Source organism: Arvicola amphibius, chromosome 3 (assembly GCF_903992535.2).
Source record: "Arvicola amphibius chromosome 3, mArvAmp1.2, whole genome shotgun sequence".
Classification (NCBI taxonomy): domain Eukaryota; kingdom Metazoa; phylum Chordata; class Mammalia; order Rodentia; family Cricetidae; genus Arvicola; species Arvicola amphibius.
This window is the reverse complement of record NC_052049.1, coordinates 133,092,365-133,110,850: the sequence shown is the minus strand read 5'-3', so window position 1 is coordinate 133,110,850 and position 18,486 is coordinate 133,092,365. Positions and strand designations below refer to the sequence as shown.

General features: G+C 47.6%; 1 protein-coding gene across 13 annotated transcripts in view; it reads right to left on the bottom strand.

The window, feature by feature from the left end:
• Positions 1–18,486, bottom strand: part of Megf11 (multiple EGF like domains 11) — a 213,141-nt gene that overhangs the window by 53,235 nt on the left and 141,420 nt on the right. For all 13 annotated transcript variants that reach the window (XM_038323239.1, XM_038323231.1, XM_038323232.1 and 10 more), the window contains 3 exons: positions 18,053–18,189; positions 12,325–12,537; positions 706–880 (listed from right to left, as the gene is read on the bottom strand). In XM_038323239.1, coding sequence (XP_038179167.1) covers positions 706–880; positions 12,325–12,537; positions 18,053–18,189 — 525 coding nt within the window. The remainder of the gene's footprint in view (positions 1–705; positions 881–12,324; positions 12,538–18,052; positions 18,190–18,486) is intronic.

The window sequence follows — 18,486 nt, the reverse complement described above, 5'->3', positions numbered from 1 at the left end:
GACATCTATCAGTTCCTGCTCTGAGGCAGCCATCTGAAATGAAAATTAAGAGGTCCAAGCAGGAACACAGAAACGTGAATAAAAGAAAGAATGGGGGTAAAGCTGGAGCTTAACGGCAGTGAGTGCACTTGCCTCCCATGTGGGGGGCTGTAGGTTCAATCCTCAGGATATCCCACCCCCCTTACACACAACACCCCCAACCCATCCATGGAATTATCATTGCCCAGCTTGATAGTGCATGCCTGTTATCCCAGCATGCCAAAAGCAAAGGTGGGTAGATCTCTGTGATTTTGAGGCCAGTTCAGTCTACATAGTGAGTTCCAGGCCAGTTGGTGCTATACAGTGAGGCCTTGTTTCAGAATCAATAAATAAGTAGAAAGGAGAATGCAAAAACTGCTCTGTGAGCTGGGGTGAGGATGCTGTGAAAATATTGTCTGCACAGGAGGACAGGGCAGAGCTGAAGACAGAGGAAGACAGTTGCAAAGTCGAGAACATGGACAGACAAATGCCTTCTGTTACCCTTGCAGTTAAAAGCCTCAGAGAGCAGCTCCGAGGGCTCTCAGACACAGACTCTATGCCAAAAGTGACACAGCCACAGTCCTATCCCTTATTCCGAGGTAGAGGGTCACATTCCAGATTGCCAAAAGTATGGGGAGCTGGCCCACTAGGGACTAGGGAGGCTATGAGAGGCCCCTTCTGACTCACCATGAAGCCTGGGGCACAAGTGCAGCCCCCAGTGATGCTGTGGCAGTCAGCGCCATTCTGGCAGGTGCAGGGCAGCTGGCAACCGTTGCCATAGTAGCCGGCAGGGCAGGACTCATTGCAGAAGTGGCCTGACCAGCCAGGTTGGCAGGTACAAGCTCCGGTGACTGGATGACAGCTGAGCAGAGGAAAGAAGGGAGAAGAGGGCATCATGTTCAGGGTTGTGTGCATTCAGGCAACTCTGTCCCCTCTTCTGCCCTCCCCAAGTCTAGCCTTCCCATGGTAGTGAGAGCAATGGACCCCTGTGGTTAAGCTAGTCATGTCTTGTTGTTTATGAGAAGAAGCCATGGCCATACATGGTCTTGTTAGTTCCCAGAAATGAAGACTCATAATTAAGTAACTTGCCTAAGTCATTCAGCAAGGAGGTACATGACCAGAATTAGAACCCAGGCCTTCTGGTTCTCAAAGATGCACTTTTTTTTTTCTTTTGAGACAGGGACTCCCTATGTAACTGAGGGTAACACTGAATATCTGGTACCCCTGCCTCCACCTCCCAAAGCTAAGGAGACAAGTATGGACCACCATGTTGTTTATGCAATGCTGGGATCAAACCCAGGCCTCCTGCATACCAAGCAAGGACTCTACCAACTGAGCTACCCATTCCCAATGTATATTCTTTATAAAACCACATGGCCCGAAGCATAGGGCAGGGTCTTACTCCCTTGACTGAGAGACTCTGAAGTTCAGAGTTCTCATCGCTCACCTCTCACCCACAGCAGATACCTAAGGTAGGATCACATCAGGAGGCACCCACGACACCAGTAGATCTCCATAGCGTGGGCATCGATAGAATTAAAACAAGTCCTCAGGGTAGGGTGACCCCTCCCTGACAATGTCCCGGAGGGAACCATCACTTGGGCCTCCTTAGGTTCTGTAACAGACCAAGCCTTCTCCCGCTTTTATCTGTCAAGGCTACAGAAAGAACCATTGGCTGGCGGCAGGAGCATGACCCTGGAGTGGTGTAACTTTGACTGACAGGGGTCTGGTCGGCAGCCAGTATCCATTCCTGATCAGGAGCCCCAAATGTAGTGATGGCGTGCCCTGCTGAGTACTGACGCATGACACCATCTGCTGAGTCCACACGCTGGGCCCTTTCCCTGGGACGATCTCAGCAGACACTAAGGTGGGCCACTCCTGGGTGGCCTGGGCTCTCTGATAGGCTCCTGTGACCTCATGGCTCCTTTGCTCCCACACTTTCTCAGAATTCTGCTATGAGCCGATTCTCTCAGCTTCCTTCGCGCTCTCACGTGAGTGCTCAGGCCTAGCAGCCCTTCCCAGCGCTCTGGCTCACATCTACCTCCCAACTCCTCGACCCAAACGCTTTTCCTTTGAAGTTTCTCTCTTGCATGGTTCTAGAAACCAGCCCAGAGCTTGCTCCTTGCAGACTAGGCAAGCGTCTCCTTCACCACATGCCCGCCCGGATGGCTCACACTTGGCATTTGCTTCTGGGCCGCTGGAACTAGCACAGCGGGGGTAGTGGAAGACAAGCTGCTCTGTTCCTGGGTCGCCTCCTCCCTGCCCTGGAATCCAGCTCAGGTCTGATCTGGGAAGGCCTGCAGTGGCTGCCAGTGCTGCTAGGCTTTGTTTCTTTAAGTTCCACAAGGACAGGGGCTGGGAGTCCCCAGGGTGGTGTTGGCTCCCAGATTCCAGGTCCTATTCATTGTCCAGTTTACACACCTAGGAATGCACACTGCTTTTCCCATATTTAGCTATTTTCTTTTTAAGCCCAGGTCCTCATATAGCCTTACACTTGCTCTGTAGCTGAGGATGATCCTGAGATTTTTTTTTGCATTATTTATTTACTTTGTGTGTAAGTGTATGGACACATGGATGCCACGGCGTGTGTGTAAAAGTCAGGGAACAACTTGTGGGAGTCAACTCTCTCCTTCTACCATGTAGGTACTTAGGCCACCAAGCTTGATGGCAAAGCAACTTTCCTGGTTAACCTGGCTCACCAGCTCCTGACCTTGAACTTCTGGTCCTCCTGCCCACTCCCTCTCCAGTGCTAGGGTAACAGCTGGGTACCATTACCACACCTGGTTTTATGCAGTGCTGGAATTCCAATCCAAGGCTTCATGTCTACTAGGAAAGCTCTCTGTTAGCTGAGTGACAGCCCTGGCTCTGTGTTGAATTATTTTCTGCATCTATTGGCTTGTTTGTTTTCTGTCTGTCCATTAGGGTTTGGCTCCCTGGGGAAGAGTCCTTGTCAGTCTTGTCACCTCTGAGGGCTCAGCGGGGTTCCTGGCCCAGGGGAAGCGCTGACCTCATGGCATGTTTAAATGAACAAATTAATGAAGGGACTAACTGTGAGCAGCCAGCCGGCCTCTCTTCTAGGGGGCCCTGGTGTTCTTGTAGAAAATGAGGGGGTGGACCAGAGCAGACGGTTCTGGCATAATAAGTACCAGCCGCTAATAATCACTTCAGAAAATGTTTAGTCTCATTAATCATCCAGTCAAAACAACAATTGGATATTACCTTCTCTCTATCAAAACACGGACGAGCTTTTCAAATGCTGGCAAAGGTCTCCAAACAATCTGAGGTTATGTATCAGGAGACCTAAATGTATGCAGAAGCCTCGGCCTTGTAATTCCATTTCTAAGGATCTATCCTAAGGAAACAATCGTGGTTGCGGAGGAAGATTTATGCACAGAGATGTTCCCTGAAGCATTATTTATAACAGCAGAAAATGGAAGCAATTTAAATAATAATAAATAATATGTGACCAGGCTATGGAAGCACCAGGCACCTCACACACATACTTCTTATCTCCCACAAACCTGTGAGGTAGGAATGGGAGCCTCCATGTTGCAGGTGGTACCCAGAGGTATGGGACCTGCCCAAGGTCATGCAGACAAGTGGATGAATGATGGAGCTGGGATTTGAACCAAGGTCTGGCCAAGTTTATCCTGTGCTCCATGTCTCCTCTGACAAGAAGGTGCTAGTTAAATGCGTTAAGACTGTCCATAAGAAGGAATGTTAGATGCCAGACATGGTGGCACACACCTTTAATCCCAGCACTTGGGAGACAAAGACAGGCAGGTCTCTGTGGGTTCAAGCCCAGCCCAGTTTATATAGTGAGTTCCAGGCCAACAAGGGCTACACACACACACACACACACACACACACACACACCCTCTCCAAAAAAACAAACAAATAAGCAAAACAAAGGAGGAGGAGTGTTGGAATGTTATCTAGGTTTTCATTATTTCTCCAAATAGCTAATGATTTAAGATTAAACAAAATATGCAAATTATATACAAAGTTATAATTTTAGGCCGAAGGATATAATTCAGTGCCTGCCAAGTATGTCTGAGGCTTTAGGTTCAATTCAGTACCACTGCCCCCTGCCACACACACAAAAACAAAGCAAACAACCCCAAACCAAAACCCTACAACAGGGGCTGGAAAGATGGCTCAGTGGTTAAGAGAACTGGCTTCACTTCCAGAGGACCCAGGTTCAAATCCCAGCATCTACATGGCAGCTCACACTGTCTGTTATTCCAGATCCAGGGAAACTGACACCTTCACACAGACACATACATGCAGGCAAAACACCAATGTACATAAAGTAAATAAATAAATAGATCTTAAAATGAAACCTATAACAAATAAAACATGAGCCACACAAACAAATCCTCAAGCTAAAACAAAACAAAAAACTCCCCCCATACTAAAGTCATGATCTGAAATATGAAAAACACACAGGTACTGGGATCTGAACTCAGATCCTCTACAAGGGCAGTATTTGCTTTAACTGCTGAGCTGTCTCTCCAACCCCATTTCTTTCCTTCTCATACCCCCATAGTCTCTATTCTTTTTCTTTTCTTCTTCTTTTTTTACTTGGACACAGGATTCATGTAGCCCAGGCTAGCCTTTAACTTGCTATGAAGCTGAAATTGGTCTTTTATTCCTCCTGCCTCCACCTCTGAAGGACCGAGATTCCAGGTGGTACACCTAGTTTATTGGGTGCTAGGGATGGAGTCCCGGGCTTGGTGTGCACTAGGCGTGGTGGCTTGAATGAGAATAGTCCCCATAGGCTCATTTACCTGAATGTGTGGTCCCCAGTTGTGGAACTGTTCTGAAAGGATTGGGAGGTGTGGCCTTGTTGGAGAAGGTGTGTCACTGAAAGTGGGCTGTAAGCTTTCAAAAGCTCATGCCAGGCCCACACTTGCTCTCTCTCTACCTGCCGCCTGTGAGTCAGGATGTAAGCTCTCAGCCACTGTTCCAGCACCATGCCTGCCTGCTTGCCTGCCTGCTTGCTGCCGTGCTTCCCGCCATGATGATCATGAACTGACCCTCTGAAACTGTAAGCAAACTCCAACCAAATGCTTTCTGTTATAGTTGCCTTGGTCCTGGAGTCTCTTTACAGCAATAGAGCAGTAACGAAGACTCTAGGCAAACACTCCACCAGCTCAACTACATCCCCAGCCCTACAATTCTATTTCTAGAAACGGGACATTTGCTTAATTGGATGATCTGTTGTAATTCTCTAAAAGTCCCTCTGAGAAGATGCTGAGGAGTGACAGCGGACAATTTGGCTTTTTATTTTTATTTTTGTTTATTTTTTTTTGGAGACTCTGAAGCCCAGACTGGCTTTGGACTCATGGCAATCTTCTTGCCCCCCCTGCCAAGGCCTCCCTACTCCTGGGTCACCTGGCTGTTCAGGCAGTGCTAGGGAAGGCTTGGACCAAAGCCCACATCACTGATGCTCAGGCTGCCTCCTCTGTCAGGTTTCTCTGATTTTCTTCCTTTTCCCCAGACACAGATTAATCACCAGCTAACAGGAGCCGAAAGCCGCACAGTGTGTGCAGCAGCTTTGCAGAGTGGGCTTTTCTGCCTTTCTTTTGCTCTGATGAGATTTCTATCTCTGTGGCATCTGCTGGCTAAATCAAATCTTTCAAAGGTAATCCGCCATCATGGCTACTGGAATTCATCTATGACAATCTAATTTCGGAGAGAACATTTAAGAGGCCTGACACCCAGACACTGTCCTCAAGGTGAATGCTCTATGGAGCAAGGTGGTCTCTTTTGTGTTTTCACAGAGCCCATAGAGGAAACAAAGCTCCCCAGCCCTGCTCCTTCCCAGGGCAACCCAAAAGCTCTCTGTGAAAGCTAGCCAGAGGGAAGGGGCAGGGAGAGGCTGTATACGGCTGGGGTTAGAGTCCTCTGTCTTCTCAGAAGGATTCTGGAGACTGGAAGCCACCATTTGTTCCCAGTTCTGCACAAGTTCAGGAAGAAATGAGGCTTTTGGTGACTTCACCTCCGTTTTACTTCTAAAGACCTCAAGAGAAGTTGTCCCTGTGCTGACCCAAAGTGATAGACTGGGAGATGGACACAGAGAGGAGAGGGGGTATATAACAGGGTTATTTTCTTAGGCAGGTAGTAAAGAACCAGCCTGCCTCCATCTTAGACTTAAAGGGCCATCTTATAGCAAAGATGAACTAGGTTCTCTCCTGTTACGATTAAACCTGTTTCTCAAGGACTGGGCTATGAGCCACCTGTCACCCAAACTACAAGTGGTTCTGCATTGCACATTCCAGGAGTGGAAATCATGTCTTTGTTTCAAAAGGTGGTTTATAACCATCCTGCAACCCTACCTTTGTTTTTAAAGTTTATATGGCCACCTATGGCAACTTTGTTCTGGCCAACCTGCAGCCATGCCAGGAGGTTGTTAGGAGTAATTGCTACGCTTATATTCTGCTCCTGTAACTCTATTTTGCCTGAGAAATCCTCTATTTGGAAACTCCCTACCCCTGAGCTATAAAGGCCTTGTCTTCCTCACAGCCAATGCTGACCTCTTGAAGCCTGCCTTAGGGGGATGCAGCCCATATACCCAAATTTAAAAAAAAGCTTGCTTTAAGCAATTGCTTGCTTTAATTAATTTCCCCATGATGATTTGGGTTGGTGATCTTTCTCCTCTCATCTTTGGGATTAACAATAGATCTAAAGCCAGGCCGAGGGGACCAACCCCCTTCCAGTACCTGCAACTTAACTGCCTTACGATTGGAATTGTGGGTCCTTTCCATTTGTCCCCCCTGATGGAGGAGAGTTATCTGTCTATGTTTCTTTCATTGGTTAATTAATAAAGAAAACTGCCTTGGCCCTTTAAGAACAGAAAATTAGGCAGGTGGAGTAGACAGAACAGAATTGTGGGAACAAGGAAGTAGAGTTGGAGAGACGCTTCAGGCAGTCGCGATAGGAGTCTCCATGCTGCTGCTCTCCGAGATGGACACAGGTTAAGATCTCTCCTGGTAAGCCACAACTCGTGGTGCTACCCAAATTACTAAATATGGGTTAAAGGAAGATGTGAGAATTAGCCAATAAGAGGCTACAGATAATGGGCCAGGCAGTGTTTAAAAGAATACAGTTTCCGTGTAATTATTTCGGATAAAGCTAGCCAGAGGCGGGTGGCGGGACGCAGCCCCGCCGCTTCACACTACAGATTGGCGCTCCAACGTGGTGACTAAATCCACTTAAAAACCTTGCCCGCTTGGGATCGGAAAGAAAGTTCTCTGAGACCATGCCAATGGCTCACTGCTCCCTGCCTGCACCTGGGCAGATGGCGGAATCAGGCTTAGGCGAGCGGGACAGCATTTGCGGATTCCTTCCGCCATAGAGAGAGAGGTGTTTTCAGTCTGCGCAGTGCTCTGCGCATCTGATTTGGCTGTAACTTGGATTAAAAGAGTTTCTGTGCTGCACGCTCAGTATCAAAATTAAACTGCTGAGTGCAGCTCCAATGTGGACTGCTGTGTACTGAGGCAGTAGCGGCTTTGGCTCTGCTCCGCCATGCTGAACTGTACTGATCTCAGGCAGGAACTATCGTAATTACCATGATAACAGCGCAGTTAAGGTTTAGACTTGGCTGTAAACAGGCAGTACCGTATTATTTTAAGAAGTGGTTAACCTTTTAAGAAATGCTCCTGGATAGTAAAAAATTACAGATTCACAATAGAAAAGATTCAGACATAGAAGGCCTTTAAATGGCTCACGTAGGCTTAAAAGAGAGAAAAAGAAAATATAGAGAATAAAGTTAATGCCTTAAAAAAAAAAGGTTAAAGTCTTTAAAGAGACAGAGTACAGATAGTTATAGATTAAAAGAAGTAAAGTGATAGAGTAAAAATAAGCCACGTAAAAATGGAAAATTCACAGAGAGTCTGGATTATGTATTTTGTTGTGTTTTCTTTGATTTTTTTGACTGTAAAGGAGCTAAATACAGAGAGACATTTCATTATATGGGCTGCCAGTCTAGACCAAAATGGACATCTTAATGGTATGACTTCAGGATTTGGATTTAAGAACATGATGCTTTGGAAAAGAGTTTCTTCTTTTGTTTTCACAGAGGACGAGACTCTGTGGATTGCTTCTATCCCAATATGGTATGATAGACCACGCCCTCCTGAAAGGTTGCTGTGAACATCTTCAAAAAATTACTTCACTCAACTGCCAACTGAGAGGAACCTAGCACACAGGTTACACCATGAAAGACCTAAATAACAGCGCCCCCATTCAGCAGGAAGCAGTTTGGAGAGAAAAAACTGCGCCCATTTTCCCAAATATTGTTTATAAATGTTCTTTTACATTTAAAGGGGGAGATGATATAGATATGAATTTGCATTGGTATAGATTTTAAGGTCAATTTTGTTATATGTATATGTATTTCTGATCTTGATTAAGCTATTGTGATTGTAGTTCATTTTAAAAATTGTAATGTATAATTAGGAAATATAGGTTGTTAATGGATAATCATTGATAATAGTTAAGCTTATAGTCATGTTATTAGATTTTCTAGATATGTAGAGACATATTTCAGTTAGATAGACATTCTTCATATCTTTCAAAGACTGCAGAATATGGCATTTAATGTTTTAATAACTTAGGGTTTTTCATGACAATGAGACACGTCTGCTCCTGGCAGCACCAATCTACTTCTAGAAGAAGATGGGCATCGAAGAGGCTACTTATGGAGTTTGTTAGCCATCTGGGCAAGAAACTGCTCTTGCCTGGACTGTTCCATAAACTGGACACAAAAAACCCGCAGAGAGAGGACTGCTGAACTTGCCTAAAGGTAAGATGGTCTTTCGGGGTTCCTGATTCATGAAAGTGTCTGCGAGACGTTCTGCAGGACACAGCAGAAAGTGACTGAACTGTCTTTGGAATTTTTCTGCTTCATGGAAATGTCTGCTGGATACTGTGGGCCTGAAGCCCGAAGATGGATGCCCCAACGGTACAGAGGAACTTTGGGTGACTGTCCAGGCAGCGAGTTGTCTCTGTCATTTCTAGAGTTTTATAAGTTACTTATTTCTTGTTTACTTAGGTAGCATTATATCCTTCTGGAGTCTTTGATGGAGTTGAAGAATAAATAGATAGTTATAGCTTTCCTTAGTTATGATAAAAGATAAAATAGATTTAAATATTGTAACTGTAATACTTGCTTGATACTGTTTTGTTATATGTAATTTTGCTATGTTAAAGTTGAAGCCTTTCTTTTTTGTTTAAACAGAAAAAGGGGAAATGATGGAGGAGAGTTATCTGTCTATGTTTCTTTCATTGGTTAATTAATAAAGAAAACTGCCTTGGCCCTTTAAGAACAGAAAATTAGGCAGGTGGAGTAGACAGAACAGAATTGTGGGAACAAGGAAGTAGAGTTGGAGAGACGCTTCAGGCAGTCGCGATAGGAGTCTCCATGCTGCTGCTCTCCGAGATGGACACAGGTTAAGATCTCTCCTGGTAAGCCACAACTCGTGGTGCTACCCAGATTACTAAATATGGGTTAAAGGAAGATGTGAGAATTAGCCAATAAGAGGCTACAGATAATGGGCCAGGCAGTGTTTAAAAGAATACAGTTTCCGTGTAATTATTTCGGATAAAGCTAGCCAGAGGCGGGTGGCGGGACGCAGCCCCGCCGCTTCACACTACACCCCCCTCCTTCCCTCCCACCCTTTCCCCTCTTCTCTCTCTCCCTTCCTTCCTCCTTCCCTTCCTTGCTTCCTTCCACCCTTCCTATTTTTCTTTTTTTTTAAAAAAATAAGATCTCATGGGGCCCATTCTGGCCTCGAAGTAGCCAAGGATGACCTTGAATTTCTGATCTTCTTGCCTTTGTCTCTTACATGCTGGAAAGACAGGTGTGTGCCACCATGCCCAGTTTATGTTATATTGGAGATGGATGCATGCCAGGCAAAGGCTCTAACAACTGAGGCACACCCCTAGTTGTAGGCCTTTGCTTTCTTTATATCCCAAGAGAAGGCTCTATCTATAGTGAACCAAAGCTTCATGGGAGGAGAAAGGCTGAGCTGTGTCCTCTGTGTGCATCAGGACAAAACCAGGAGCAGCAAGGATTCATCCAAACCAGAGGTTCTCATCTCAAACGTCTTGCTTCCTCTATCCTACCTGGACATTTGGCACTGACTGGAAGTGCCTTTGGGTGTCAGAACTTGGGGAAAAATGAATATTTAAGAAGCAAGTGGGTGTGCCGGGCGATGGTGGCGCACGCCTTTAATCCCAGCACTTGGGAGGCAGAGGCAGGCGGATCTCTGTGAGTTCGAGACCAGCCTGGTCTACAAGAGCTAGTTCCAGGACAGGCTCCAAAGCCACAGAGAAACCCTGTCTCGAAAAACAAAAAAAAAAAAGAAGCAAGTAGGCGGAGCTACATAGAAGGATGCACTGTGTAAGATGAATTCAGTGATTCCTGTCACTGAAGACTGAGGCAGTGATGACAGAGGTGGGCATGGCAGGGTGCTGGTGCCCTTGGGGGTCCAGGCTCTCCCCAAGGAGGTAGTGCTTTCAAGTCGAAGCAGCCTGCCTGGAGCTGAGCCGGCAGGCACCTCCCAAGGACCCATGTCTAAGGAGGGCTCTTGCCTCCCAGTTCTTTGAGACATGACACACGTTAAAGACAGTAAAGCAAATAATCATTAATATTGGATGGGCTGAGATTAGTGACAGAGAAGAGGGAGTCCTTCCAGGTTAATAATTCATGGAGGACTCCTTCAGAAGAAAGATAAATTATGCAGGGCACGGTTGCCCAGGCATGGGAGGAAAACAATAGCTTTTTAATTTGGGGCTTGAGTAGATCTCTGTGGTGGGGACTCTTCCTGAATGGAAACCTCATCAGCCTTCTTGGTTTCCCAGCAGGGATGGGGTGTCCCCATGCTGTCTTCCACCTATGAGCTGTGTTCTCATCTCCATACTTGGGACTCAGCCCTCTCACCCTGTCCTTCAGTCCAGGCCAAAGGCCACCTCTTCCAGGACGCCTTTCCAGACCAGCATCGTGGCCTCTTGTGATCTTTTATGCACATATCCAAGGTCACAGTGACTTGGACACCTGTTGGAACCCAGCAGAGCCAGGGGCATGCATTTCTACCTAATATTTACCAACCTCTGATGCTGGGTGTGACATACACTTAATGGTATGCCATGGTTCGGCTGAATGAATTAGGTCCATTAGGACACAAAGCAGGCTATGAGACACTCCTGGATGTGCCTTGTATTGGAAGAATATTCCAGAAAGAAGTGTCCGGTATCAGTGCATACTCAGAATCTAAGGTCCTAGGAGCACCTGGGCTTCCCTCTTATATCCTGACCCTGCCCTGTGGGGGCACTCCATGTTTGTTGAATGAATACCAAGGCACAGAAATGTTCAAGTCATGCACAGACCCACTGCCTTGGCTCTAGGCTCTCTCAGTATAGTTCTCTGAGAGGCCACCAAGAAACCACACTCATCTAAACTGTTACGTGCCGAGATGCCCTGCTTGCTGTGATGGGAGGTTCCAGGGTGACTTGTGAGAAACCAGACACTGAAGGTGAAGAGGGGCCTCAGAGCAGAGGCCTTCTCTGCCTGGCCATCTGCACAGCACCCACTGTCTAGGCCAGCCTGTCTGCCCCTTACTGTCCCGATAGCAGGCCGTCGGACAGAGGGCAGTGAGGCATCTCAGGGACTGACAGCCCCACTTACGACCAGAAGGCAGGGCAGCAGGAGCAGAGAGCAGGAAGAGGTGGGTGAGGAGGCTGGAACCATTTACTCTTCTGCTTCATAGGCTCGGTCCTCTCAGGAAGTAGGAGAGACTTGCTACTGTCCACAGATTTCCAAGCCATTCTGGGCACGGAGGCCAACCTCTATGTCCTTCCTGCTCTCTCTCCTGGCTGGGGCCTCTCTGGGTCCCGGGATGGGCTTTCTATGGTTAGAGGCTCAGAGTGAAGAAGAGGACTCTCCAAGATAGCTCCCCAGACACTGTGCCATAAGCCTTGTCACCCCAACCCACCCTGGCCCCCAGAACCATCCAATTTTAGTCCCCTGTTTCCGTGAGTTATTCCTATGTGAGACTTGAGACTGTAAAGTCCAGGCAGATGAATGCAGTGAACAGGTGGCAGATGACATAAGGTCTGTCCTGACTCCAGCTGGGTGGCACTAGTTTTCACTTTGTATCAGAGAGATCAAAGCCTGGAAGGCCCGGCTTCTCCCAGCTGGCTGACTGGCCACTCTGGAGGTGTGGCCACAGCCCAGGAAGCCTTTCTCCATCCTGGGGCCCATCCAACCCCGTCCCAGGCTTACCTGTCGGCAGATCATACCTGATAGTGTTCTCAGTGTCACAGGGACAGGGCAAGGTGCAGCCTGGGCCATGCAAGCCCTCGGGGCATAGCCGCTCCTGGCAGCGAGGGCCCTTGTAGCCAGGTTCACACTCACAGGCACCTGTGGTCGGTGAACATTGACCTCCGTTGTGGCAATCACAGCGCTGAGAGCACCGGAAACCAAAAGTTCCAAAGGGACATTCCTCTTGGCACCTGTGGGAGAACAGAGGAGGATGGAGCTGTGGGCCAAAGCCCTTGCTGGCCTTCTGGATGCATTTGCACAGACCCTCCTCACTTGGAATGCCTGGTATGTTCCTTTCCTTCCAGTCTCCCCACCCCCAACACACACACACAGTGTTTCCATGGAAACTTCACCCCGTCTCCTTAGCAGCCAGGATGAGTGCATTATCAGTGTCGTGATGCAAAACTTTGTTTCTTTTTCATTGTAAACACTGTGATGAGGCTGGGTGTGGTGGTGCATGCCTTGTTGAAAAGTTTCTGCACCCCAATAAGCCTCTCTGCAGACACAGTAATCCAAATCAGACCAGATCAAACCGAATTAGAAAAAAACCCAGGTTTAATAGATACCACACTCCCAGATGGCTTTCCAGGCCCTCAGAGAGGAGACAGGAAAGGAAAACCACGTGTCTGTTTTCTGGGGTGGGGGCAGCTTAAATTCCCTGTGGGAGTGGTCTTGGGCATCTCTGGAAGAGGGGTCATCATTTGATGGGCTTTCTGAGATGCAGCAGGGTTTGGAGAGAAAGAGAAATGGGAAAGGCGGCTTAGGATGGAGCTTCTACCTGAACATCCCAGATTCTTTGGATATATGGATGCCAAGGGCTGGGGAGAAGCTCCCACCCAAACATTCCAGCCCCATATATGGATGCCAGGGGTTGGGGTGAAGCTTCCACCCAAACACTTGGGAGGTTGGAGGCTGGCTTTGAATTCACAGCAATCCTCCTGTCCCAAACTCCTGAGCGCCGGGATTACTAGTATGTGCTCTCCTGAGTCCCATGCAGAAGCCTCTCTCACCGTCCTGTGTGGTTCCTCCAGCCAGGGTGGAATTTCCCTTAGGTACAAGTGTCTTCCTCCTTCAACAAATTGCATACTTCCAAAGACTGGCTATTTGCTCTTCCTGGGATCTGAGGCTGCAAGGCAGGGACTAGCTCTCTCTTATCAGCCAGTGAGCCCCCAAGGTGGAGGACAGGTGTGCCTTTGGTACTATGTGAGCTCATACAGGTAGGTGCTTGGAGGTCCTGTATCTGTTGGTCTCTTGTGAGGCCCTGCTGGCTTCCTGGCTTCCTGAATATGCTTTAACAATCTTTGCTATCATTGCTGCAGTCCAAGGTTTATTTCCCAGGTGACACAAGCTGATTGTCACAGCAACTGGACCCTGTGAAAATAAGGGGTTACCCTGGAGGCAGCCTGTGGGCAAGAGGGAAATAGCCTCTGGGTTTGGGGATTATCTATTTCTTAACTCTGCTTCAATGATACAGATAATGAAGAACTGACCTAAACTTCAGACAGAACACTTTCTTATAAAATGAATTGGTAAACCTCATCAGGTTGATTGAAGATGAAATAAGATAATACGAGGGGCTAGAGAGATGGTTTAGCAGTCAAGCACTCCAGTTTGACTTGCAGGACTTGAGCTCTGTCCCCAGCACCTGCATTGGGCAGCTCACAACCACCTGTAACTCCAGGTCCAGGGATCTGACACCCTCCTTCAGTCTCCTCTGGCACCACACTCACACAACCCACTCCCATACACACGATTCATTGTTTAAAGTGTGTATAAGTAGGCTGAGCGGCGGTGGTGCACGCCTTTAATCCCAGCACTAGGGTGGCAGAGCCAGGTGGATCTCTATTCTTGGGGCCAGCCTGCTCTACAAGGGCTAGTTCCAGGACAGGCACCAAAGCTATACAAAGAAATCATGTCTCAAAGAAACAAACAAAAACAAAAAAAAAAATGTGCACAACTGCCAGGTGGTGGTGGTGGCACATGCCTGCAATCCCAGCACTCAGGCGGCAGAGGCAGTAGAATCTCTAAGTTCGAGGCCAGCCTGGTCTACAGAGCAAGTTCTAGAACAGAGTCCAAAGCTACACAGAGAAACTCTGTCACAACAACAACAACAACATGTGTAATTATCCAGAAAAGCAGCCAGGAGGCCATTATCTGTTGTTACTTTAAAAAAAAATTTCTTAACTGCTGATCCATCTCTCCAGTTCTTATTAAAAGTTTGTTACAGCCCTTAAAACACAGCAGATCTTTAGCCAAGCAGTGGTGGTGCACGCCTTTAATCCCAGCACTTGGGAGGCAGAGATAGGCAGATCTCTGAGAGTTTGAGGCCAGCCTGGAGTTCCAGGACAGGCACTAAAGATACACACAGAAACCCTGACTCAAAAAAACAAAACCAAAACAAAACAAAAAACCACAGCAGATTTGACCTTCTTGCCTTAGATTCAGGCATGAAAAGGCTCAAATAAAAGAATTCTGAAATATAAGGGAAGCATAGCGTAAAATGAGGACAAATGGCCACACCGTAGTAGACTTGGGCAGACAGCAATGTGTAGGAGGGATTGAGAGCAGCCAGAATATTGGGGGCTAGCCTTGGCAACTAGAGACCAGGTGCCCTTTTTTTTTTTTCTGTCTTTGCTGTTCTGTCCAGAGTGACAAAGGATCAGGAGAGCGACTGGGAAAGAGCTTAGATCTTCCCTCAAGGGAGAGGCTATTGCTGTCCCCTCTCAGAGCCACTGTGTGAGGGGAGGAACCTGGCTGAAGGGAGACAGTAAGATGCAGGCTGCCCTGGGCTGCCCCAGCCTGCTGGGGCAGGAACAAAGGGAGAGGAAGGGAAGGGGGCAGGCAGGAGAAAGAAAGGAGCTGAGAAGGGAGGGGAGGGCAAGGAGCAAGAACAGCTAAAGACCCACCATCTAAACTGCTAACCCCCACTCAGCCTCCAGATTTTTCCACACAGATCCCCGAGCTCTGCAGGCCTCAGGAATCCCTGAGGTTGGGAGAGAAGTTCACACCAGGAGACACCTGCTCCCTTGCATTGGAATATTCCTATCCATGTGTCTGAAAAGAGTGTCCTACCTGGCTGTATTCCAGGGGAGAGGGCATTACATCCACACGCCCAGAACAAAAGATCTAGGAATGAAATATTGACAAGCTAATCTATTTCCATCATCCGCCTCTTTTTTCTTTTCTTCCCATCCACAATTTAAACAACTTATTTATTTAGAGATCAAGCAAAGACTGCTAATGAATTTTACACAAAGCACACCAATAACCGGCCCATGGAACAGAAGGGTAATCACAGCAGGGATTAGCTCTCTACTTAAACACCCTTCCTACCCACTGTATCAATCTAATGTGTCCGATTTTGCCATTAACAACCAGATACATTGCTCAATTAAATTACAAGTTATGTTTCGTGTTTAATTTGAGCTGGATCCTGCCTATCTGGGGAGACCCACATTATTATACCCGCTTGGTTTTAATATGCTCATGATAATTTGGGGTGGGCTAATGCAGCTGTCACCTACAAAATTAATGGAGGCAATTTTACAAAATATTAAACACCAGGCAGCCTGTTGAGGCGGGAAAGCCAAATGCTCATGGCATTCTGCATGAACTCTCCTGAGGCGGGTTAGGAAGCAAGCTGGAAGGCCTGCGGTTTTGAATTTTTTTTCTCTGCTCTGGGATCTGGGGTGAGACTCCAAGAAGAGACACTTGAGGTTATTTTTGCCCTTGGTGAACCCTGAGAGCAAATGAGGTGGTTCTACCGGTGCCTGGTAGCTTGCTAGAACCCTGACACCAGTTTCCAGCGCATGAACGAGGCTGGAAGAAAGGGGTCCTTTCTGGTTTCCAGCATTTCCTTACTTTGGGGCTGAAGATGTGATGGAAAGGTAGGCCTAGCCCTTTGATCCCCAGAGCTACAACCTGCTCTCTGTGGAGATGAAAGCTGGCACAAGGCTTAAGGATTTTAGGGTGTAAGCAAATAAGCCCAGTGCTAGCACCGAGGCTCTTTCTAGATATCTCTAAAGACTGGGAAAGCTCTAAGGAGAGCAGGGGAAATGCTGATTTTGTTAGTCAGATCTAAAAGGTGCTGGAGCTATATGGAAATCCGTTGGTTGAATGCCTACCTAGTACACGGGAAGCTGTGGATTTGATCCCTAGCACCACATTAATGGGCATGGTGACATACATCTGTTCCTCGGCACTCAGGAGATGGAGGCAGGAGGTTTAGAAATTCAGGTAATACTTGGCTATACTGTGAAACTGAGGCCAGCCTGGGCTATGAGAGATACTATCAACACACACACACACACACACACACACACACACACACACACACACACACACCAGAAAGGACTCATTAGGTGACTTAGCCATGATCCCTGCTTATGTCACCCAGACAAAGACCAGGAAACAAATTCCAGTACTGTATTTGCAAGCCCTGGGTCATAGCCTTCTAGAGACTGAAACCACGTTTAGACTTACTTTTCTTACACATTTACACGTAGTAGAACTTTGGGGGTGGAGGGACTCTCCACATGACAATTCTCATAACAAAGCTTCAGAGCTCGCTACATCATTTGCAAAGCAGCAAAGCCCCCGTGATATTTACAATAAGAATGAATTTTATTGGCTGATAAACACAGTTATAGTTAGGGCCTAAAGAAGGACCTGTGATCCGCACAAGGATGGGTTCTCTTGGAGGAGGGCAGAAAGCACACGGGGCCTCTTTCGTAGGGATGCGTTCTTTGCACTGAAAGACAAGGCTCAGGATATTGGGAGATCCAGGTGGAGGCTGGCTCCTCCCAGAAGGGCAAAGGGTCACCAGGTTGTTTGACCATGGCACCCCAGCTTTCCAGGTGGATCAGGCAACATTCATTTCCTTCAGTTGAAGGAGACAGGCCTGTGTGATCATCAGTCCTGGTTCTCCAATGCTTACCCGAAGAATGTGTTTTCTACATGATCTCCTCTCACTTTGTCTAGAAAGAGTAACCACATTCAGGGACCAGAGATGAGACTTGGATCCACCTGCACAGAGCCAGGCAAATGGCAGGGACTCGGCTGGCTGGCTGGTTGGTGGAGGAAGGGGACCTGGCCAGGGGTCTGTGGATACATGTTGTCCTCCACCTCCCGTTCATCACTTGTTATACAGGTCTTGCTTTTCCCTCTTCACGGCCCCGGCCCCATAGCTTTCTTCCAGCTGGTGTGGTTGTACCCAGAAGGCAATTCCTTGGCTATGTGTTCTGTTGCCTGTCCCCTCCGCCAGGCTGACATCATTCTAAGCCATCAGTGTCTCTCTGGACCCCTGCTCTGCCTACTCGCAGGCATCCATACAGCACAACTGATGTCATTATCTTTCAGAGATAATTCGATTTTGAAATAAAAATCTACTTCTATAATAACTTCAAAATGTAGGCACGGCTTTTTGTTCTCTGAGCTCTTTTGGGGTCTCTGTAGTTCTGCTTCCTTCTGTTAGTGTAGACAGGGGAGATGGAGCAGGGGGCTCACTCGTCTCCTTCCCCGGTGCAAGTTTAAGGCTATCAGACTCGGGGAGGGGTGGCACACACAGGGTGAGAGAGGGTGAGCTGATGGATTTCCCTGGTAGGACTCAGAATGTCTGGCCAGAGGTGCCATGGCTGGTATTCTCAGCAAGGCTGCTGAGGGTATGAACAACTGAACATCAAAAGCAAGAGTTAATGCCATCCTTACCTGTCCCCCATGTATCCAGCTGTACAGTGGCATTGTCCAGTCACATGATCACACTGGCCTCCATGGTGGCAAGGACAATCCTGACTACAGTTCTGGCCAAATGTCCCTGGTGGGCAGGGCTGGGCACACACTGCTCCCTGCAATAGAATTGAGGACAGGCTTGGTAGGGCTCCAGAGATATCATGTTGAGGTTATGTTCTCCAAGGTCACCCCCAACTTCCCAGTGTAATCAAGAGAACTGGCATTTATGCTACAGTTAGGACTACTGAGGTCAGTTTTCTCCAATTATTCAGCGCACAGTTAGTGAAACCTGTTGTATATCAGGTGCTGGGTCAGATACCTGGGGTGCAGAAAGCACGTGCTATTAATACCTGTCCTCACAGGGTCCTGGGGAGACCAGCAAGGAAGCAAAGTAGAGTACATAATGCTAGTCC